Source organism: Salvelinus sp. IW2-2015, unplaced genomic scaffold, assembly GCF_002910315.2.
Source record: "Salvelinus sp. IW2-2015 unplaced genomic scaffold, ASM291031v2 Un_scaffold2296, whole genome shotgun sequence".
NCBI lineage: Eukaryota > Metazoa > Chordata > Actinopteri > Salmoniformes > Salmonidae > Salvelinus > Salvelinus sp. IW2-2015.
The window spans coordinates 123,363-130,583 of record NW_019943622.1 but is presented as its reverse complement, the minus strand read 5'-3'; the positions used below and the strand labels follow the sequence as shown (position 1 = coordinate 130,583).

Sequence of the window (7,221 nt, the reverse complement as noted above, 5' to 3'; positions counted from 1 at the left end):
GGCGTTCTGTGAGTTGTGCGTTGTCTGGAGGGCCTGTGTGGACTGGCCGGGTGTGTCTGTCTGTCTGGATGGGTCTGTGGCTGTGGAGAAAGTTAGGGTGCGGTATGTTGAGGTGCTAAATCTTTACCATGTTGTGTTTTTGTAGAGGAGATCAACACTAGACGAGGAGAGGACAGACCCCCACACCTCCTACTCCTAACCTTCCTCCTACCACCACTACTCCTAACCTTCCTCCTACTCCTAACCTCTTCCTACCACCACCACTACTTCCTAACCTTCCTCCTACCACCACTACTCCTAACCTTCCTCCACTCCTAACCTTCCTCCTACCACCACCACTTTAACTCCTAAACCTTCCTCCTACTCCTACCTTCCTCCTTACCCACCACACTACTCCTAACCTTCTTCCTACTCCTAACCTTCCTCCTACCACCACCCACCCTAACCTTCTCTACTCCTAATCTCCTCCTCTCTAACCTTCCTCGATCACTCTACTCCTAACCTTCCTCCTACCACCACTACTCCTAATGTCCCTCCTTCCATCTCTCCTTCTGTTCCTCTCTTCTACTCCGGTCTCTGTTTCCTCTGCCAGTCCTCCATCTCCTCCTCCTCCCATCCCCTGCCCCCTCACCCCCACACCTGTATCTGCCCCCCTCCCTCCTCCCTCATTCCTTCCACCCTTTCCATGTCAACCCCTGGTCTAAAACAAACTTCTGGTGTTCCTGTCGGCCCCCCACCCCTCACCCCCGTCACCCCACCCCTCACCTCGCCCACACCCTCACCTCGCCCCACCCCTCACCTCGCCCCCACCCTCACCCGTCCCCACCCCTCACCTCGCCCCCACCCCTCACGCTCGTCCCCAACCCCTCACCTCGCCCCCCACCATGTGTCTAGGGTTTTAACTGCCCTCCTGTGTGACTCTGTGCCAACATGTGGACCAATCCCCCCCAGGCAACACAGACTGTTCCTCAACCCCCTCTCTCAATCTCACCACCCCTCCTCTCTTCCTCAGTCTGGTCAACCCTATCTACGCCCAATGTTCTCTTTTCAGCCACCTCTCCCAGCCTTCTGTCCCCCTGGATCCTCCGTCTGTGAGGTCTCCTCAGCCTACCCCAAGGTAACAATCCTAAAGTGTTCTACGATGTTAAATTGATCCACTCACGCTTTTTTGTTTTTTTGTTTTCTAATGTTACTAATAAAGAAGTGATTTTATCGTCTCACCTGTCCTCTCCGTGTAGTTTTTACTCTCAATTCATCTCAACCTGCCACTTGGAGGATTTGTTAAAGAACGAGTACAAAAATAGAGTTTGTCTTTCTCTTCAACAAGCTTTATCCCACACGGGTGTACCCCTACTTCCTTCCCCACGACCACCCACCTCACCCTCCTCCCACCCTCCTTCCCCCGGACTCTCCCCAGCCCCTCAGCCCGCTGTCACCCAGCCACCCTGCCGTTCCACCAGCTGGCTCATCTCTACCAAGACCCCTGTTCCCAGGGTTCCTTTGTCTGACAAGGAAGAGATCGTCCAGACACCCCTTACTCGTATATCCACACTGGAGAGGGACCTGCCACGGGAGGAGTGTGAAATATACCCACCCTTCCCCTATTTGTAGTAAACTAATGGACAACAACACTTAGGCTTCTACTTCCAGCTTATACACACCAGAGGTGTGGACTCGGGTCACGTGACTTGGACTCGGGTCACGTGACTTGGACTCGGGTCACGTGACTTGGACTCGGGTCACGTGACTTGGACTCGGGTCACGTGACTTGGTCACGGGACTTGGACTCGGGTCACGGGACTTGGACTCGGGTCACGGGACTTGGACTCGGGTCACAAATATGGTGACTTGCAACACGACTTTGACTTGAGCCTTTTGACTTGATACCCTCCTCAAGCCCAAATATTAAAAATTATGCTATTAAAAAAGGTGTGCAGCGCATCAACTCTTGGTTTAACGGATTACAGTTTGAATCGGACAGCAGCCAATCAAATTGTGCCAGCTGAGAGTTGTGCTTGGCAGTGCAGAGGAACYTCGGCGGGTGAATTCAGATGGAGCCCTTGGAAAGATGATACACAAAATTATTATTTTCGGTTATAAAAAACGACGCTGTATCAACAAAAACGGATTGCAACTCGTAACGTTAAATCAATGAGCCTCCACACAGTCAGTCAGTGCGGGAACGTGATCATTGCACCCAAGATTGAGCTACAACTGGCTAGGCAGTTGGTAGCCTAAATCCTGCCTGATGTTTCTTAAAACAAGGTTGGYAGATTGTGTACAAGCCTACATCGCCCCATAGCGATCCTCGATAGTCGATCACTATTGGAGGGCCTGTCGATCACTATAGTCGATCACTATTGGAGGGCCTGTCGATCACTATAGTCGATCACTATTGGAGGGCCTGTCGATCACTATAGTCGATCACTCTTTCTTATGGCTACCCATGTATTTCCATGGAAATAAAGTTTATTTGGAATGAAATATATTTTTTAAAGCATTCATGATTTGCGGAAATGTAATATACTAACTATTACTCTTGTTAAAAATATGAAATGGTTTTACATTTAGTGAGTTTAGGACTTGAGACTTGCCTGTCTTGACTTGGGACTTGACTTGGGACTTGACTTGGGACTTGACTTGAGTGCTGAGACTTGCCTGACTTGCCTGTCTTGACTTGCCTGTCTTGACTTGGGACTTGAGTGCTAAGACTTGAGACTTGCTTGTAAAACAATGACTTGGTCCTACCTCTGATACATACTATATACATTTTACAGACTCAATCTATTTTTACAATAGTTATATTTAGTTTGTTTTTAGTCCCATCCTTCAGCTCCCCTCAACCCTCCCATCTATCGCTGAACACCATCCAGTCCCGTCCTTCAGCTCCCCTCAACCCCTCCCATCTATCTCTGAACACCATCCAGTTTTGATTTATATTTGTCATATTTTGCTGTTTCACAAAAGCTCAGAACCTTTCTGTTGTCATATATTCTGTAAATTAACGATAAAATTGTTTTGCTCAGAGTATTATTGATTGATTATGACTTTTCAAATCACCCAGTAGTGCAATTTCAGAGTTAGCTTCAGGTAAATGTTGCAATTCTTCAGCCATTTCTGGACCTGTGACCAAAAACAGGCTTCATATGGACAGTACCAAAACAAATGATCTAACGATTCTGCCTCTTCGCAGTAAAATCTGCAGAGCTGAGATGGTTGCATCACCCATATATAGAACATTCTATTGGTTGCAAGAATTTTGTATAATTTAAATTGAAAAACTCAGTTTTGAATCTGGTGTCGTTTTGCGTATCAGTTCATAAACGATGTGACATGGAATCGGTACGTCAAATCTCTTTCCAACTATTTTGCAATCAACATGGCACAGCTGTCAATTTTTGGGATCCTTAAATGAAACTGGTATACTTGATTATTTATCACAATTTTCTTTAGCCGATTTTGGTCTTTAATTCAGGGCAGACAGACAAGTTCCTTACTTTCTCCCCCTTCCACTTGCCTCTTGCGTTTTTGCGGTAATTCTACAATTAGTTTTTAGTTTGTAATTTTGGGTAGAGTAGACATTTCCATATGTTTTTGTTAGCTGCATGTGTGACAACACCACCAGTCCTTTATATTATATAATTTATAAAGATTATACTCGTTTAAAAWAWATATATATATATTTAAATCAATTAGTATATTTGAGTTTAACCACAATATTTGTTGTATTTTCCTTTCCATGGTAGCAAGATCTTATCTATTTTTGCCAACTTTTTATTCAGATGTATCTGAGAATTTCTTTATTTCGGGATATGTATACCGAGTATGTCCGCATCACCGTCAGACCATTTTATTAGTAAACTACACGGTAATGTAAAAGTGATATTGTTTTAGTAATCCAATAAGTAATATAGTACATCATTTGGTTTTAATCCAGAGAGGTTAGAAAAAGTATCTAGATCCTCTATGAGGCCGTGGGAGGGTTCTAATTCTAAAAGTATCTAGATCCTCTATAGAGGCGCTGGAGGGATTCTAATTCTAAAAGTATCTGGATCCTTCTAGGCCGTGGAGGGATTCTAATTCTAAAAGGATCTGGATCCTCTATGAGGCCGTGGAGGGGTTCTAATTCTAAAAGTATCTAGATCCTCTCTGAGGCTGTGGAGGGATTCAATTGTGAATTTAAAGAAAACATGACTCATAAGCGTACAATGAATGCCTTTGTGTTTAAGCCCTGGATTTCTAGACCTTTGATATTAATATTGGATCTAATTTTAACAGCTAACATTTCGATGGCCATAATAAATATATATGCTGATAGTGGACAACCTTGTTTAACTCCTCTTGACAGTTTAATACTTTCTGAGAAGTAGCCATTATTTACTGTTTTACACCTAGGGTTACTATACTTAACTTTACCCTATTTATTTAAGAAATTCTCCAAAATGTAAATTTTCCAGGCATTTATATGTAAATTCTAGTCGTACTTTATCAAAAGCCTTTTCCAAGTCGGCTATGAAAACCAGGACTGGTTTCCCAGATTCTTCAGTGTTCTATTGTTTCAAGTACTTGTCTTATATTATCTCCAATGTATCGTCAATGTAAAAAAAAAAAACTGTCTGATTAGGATAAATAATATCTGACCAAACCATCTTTTTTGTTGTTGTCTAAATACTCTCTACAGATGTCAACATCCTGAGGTTTTTCTTCAACCTTGGTGTGAAGGTAATGACCAAACTACATCGCCTAACAGCGTATCTTGGTAGCTCTTAACAAGTGTCTATAAATACGCTACTGACCAACGCACTATTTTCCCTCCCTCCTCCCTCCCTCACTACCCCTCTTTCCCCTCCAGGCGTTCACCAACCCCATGTGGCCCCCACACTCTTACATCCTCCCTCTTCACCAGGCCTACAGCATGCAGCCCAAACTACCCTCAGTCTCCCTCCCCTCTTCCCACTGGTACCCCTCCCACCCCCCCCAGGAGGGGTACGGACACTCCCACCCCCCCCAGGAGGGGTACGGACACTCCCACCCTCAGTACACCCCCCCCTCAGGTTTGGGGGGCCTCCATCTGCATGACAACCTCCAGAGATCAACCCCCCAATCAGCTGCAGAACCTCCCCAGCATATGGAATTCAGATACGGGCAGGATGATCGCTCCGCCCTGGGGTACCCTTCCAACCGCCACCTTCACCCTGCCTCAACCCAGCCCCGTATGGATGGCTCTTTACCCTGGTGTAGTAACGTTACCCCGCGACCGAACGCCTACGCTGGGGTATGCTCTGTACCCACACCCCTGACACAATACTCTCCACAAGCACCCCAACCTGCACCTACCAACCAGTACCCTCCCGCACCCCAATCTGCACCTCCCAACCAGTACCCTCCTGCACCCCAATCTGCACCTCCCAACCAGTACCCTCCCGCACCCCAATCCTCTACCCACACCTCTCAAGCTCAGACCTACACTCCAGCTCCAGCTGCTTCCCCTCCCTCCGTACCCCGGTACCAATCAGCGTCTCTGGGGTACCCTCCTCCGAGGCTGCCCAGTGGGAACCAGACCCAGGGACAGCTGGATCCTCGCCCCGCCAGCGGTGCCTCTTCCCTGGGTATGAGGTCCAGCCACAGCCCCCTGGAGAACCATAATGCTAATACTACCTCTGTTGTCAATATTACTACTACTGCTGCTGCTGCTGCTACTACCTTGTCTAGTACTACTGCTTTCAACACAGAGAGAGGTGAGTGCTGACCTCTCTACATTTTTATGTGATCGATTTTAGATTTTATTTTTGGTTCCAACTTATCACTCTTTTTACTTGTTTACACAAAGATTTAGAGGGTGAATGTGTTCTCTCACTTTACAAACAGAGAGGATTTAGAGGGTGAACACAATCTCTCACTTTACTAACAGAGATTAGAGGGTGAACACGATCTCTCACTTTACTAGCAGAGGATTTAGAGCTGAATGCGTTCTCTCACTTTTATAACAGAGGATTTAGAGGGTGAACACGACTCTCACTTACTAACAGAGGATTTAGAGGGTGAACCGTCTCTCACTTTACTAACAGAGGATTTAGAGGGTGAACACGTTCTCTCACTTTACTAACAGAGGATTTAGAGGGTAACACGATCTCTCACTTTACTAACAGAGGATTTAGAGGTGAACACGATGCTCTCACTTTACTAGCAGAGAGGATTTAGAGGGTGAACACGTTCTCACTTTACTAACAGAGGATTTAGAGCTGAACGCATTCTCTCACTTTACTAGCAGAGGGGATTTAGAGCTAATTTTCAAGCCTCACATTTCTCTAGTAGGGACCTTTTTTAATGTTATTTATGGTAATCAACGATATCAGCAAAATGTCCAGGATAAGTGGACGGTTTGGTTGCTCTCAAGTTTGGTTTATCGTCTCAGCTTTACAGACTTCATGCAGGCTTCACAGACGGAGGACAGGGAGACATGAAGATGGCTGGCACTCTGCTAGTGAACGCTCCTCTTCCTCCTACTGAGCAGGTAAGTCTTGATGGAGCAGTAATGGGGTCGTGGGCTACATCGTATGTCAAAAGTATTGTAAAAAAAAAAAGGTGCATGGTCGGAGAGAATGTTAGCATTTTAGCTAAACCTTACCCTTACTTTAACCTAATTCTCCCACCTGCTGCGGTTAGTTCTCCATACCTGCTGCGTTGTTCTCCAACTGCTGCGTAGTTCTCCATACCTGCTGCGTAGTTCTCCATACTGCTGCGGTAGGTCTCCACACCTGCTGCGGTAGTCTCCTACCTGCCGGTATTCTCCAACCTGCTGCGTTAGTTCTCCTAACCTGCTGCGGTAGATTCTCCTAACCTGCTGCGGTAGTTCTCCTAACCTGCTGCGGTAGTTTCTCCACACCTGCTGCGTTAGTTCTCCATTACCCTGCTGCGTAGTTCTCCAATACCTGCTGCCGTTAGTTTCTCCAACCTGCTCGTAGTCCTCCATACCTGCTGCGTTAGTTCTCCACACCTTGCTGCGGTAGTTCTCCACACCTGCTGCGGGTAGTTTCCCATACCTGCTGCGTTAGTCCTCCACACCTGCTTGTTAGTTCTCCATAACCTGCTCCGTTAGTTTCCGTCCACACCTGCTGCGGTAGTTTCTCCATACCTGCTGCGTTAGTTCTCCATACGCTCGCGGAGTTCTCCATACTGCTGCGTTAGTTTCTTCCTAACTGCTGCGGTAGTCCATCTCTC

General features: G+C 46.3%; 1 protein-coding gene across 1 annotated transcript in view; it reads left to right on the top strand.

Annotated features, from left to right (window-relative positions):
• The window catches only part of otud4 (OTU deubiquitinase 4), a 35,731-nt gene that overhangs the window by 19,425 nt on the left and 9,085 nt on the right, over positions 1 to 7,221 (top strand). Inside the window, exons 15-19 of the mRNA XM_070440196.1 lie at positions 593 to 886; positions 1,418 to 1,574; positions 4,683 to 4,722; positions 4,853 to 5,738; positions 6,416 to 6,514. Of these exons, the coding sequence (XP_070296297.1) occupies positions 593 to 886; positions 1,418 to 1,574; positions 4,683 to 4,722; positions 4,853 to 5,738; positions 6,416 to 6,510 (1,472 nt within the window). The 3' untranslated portion in view covers positions 6,511 to 6,514. The remainder of the gene's footprint in view (positions 1 to 592; positions 887 to 1,417; positions 1,575 to 4,682; positions 4,723 to 4,852; positions 5,739 to 6,415; positions 6,515 to 7,221) is intronic.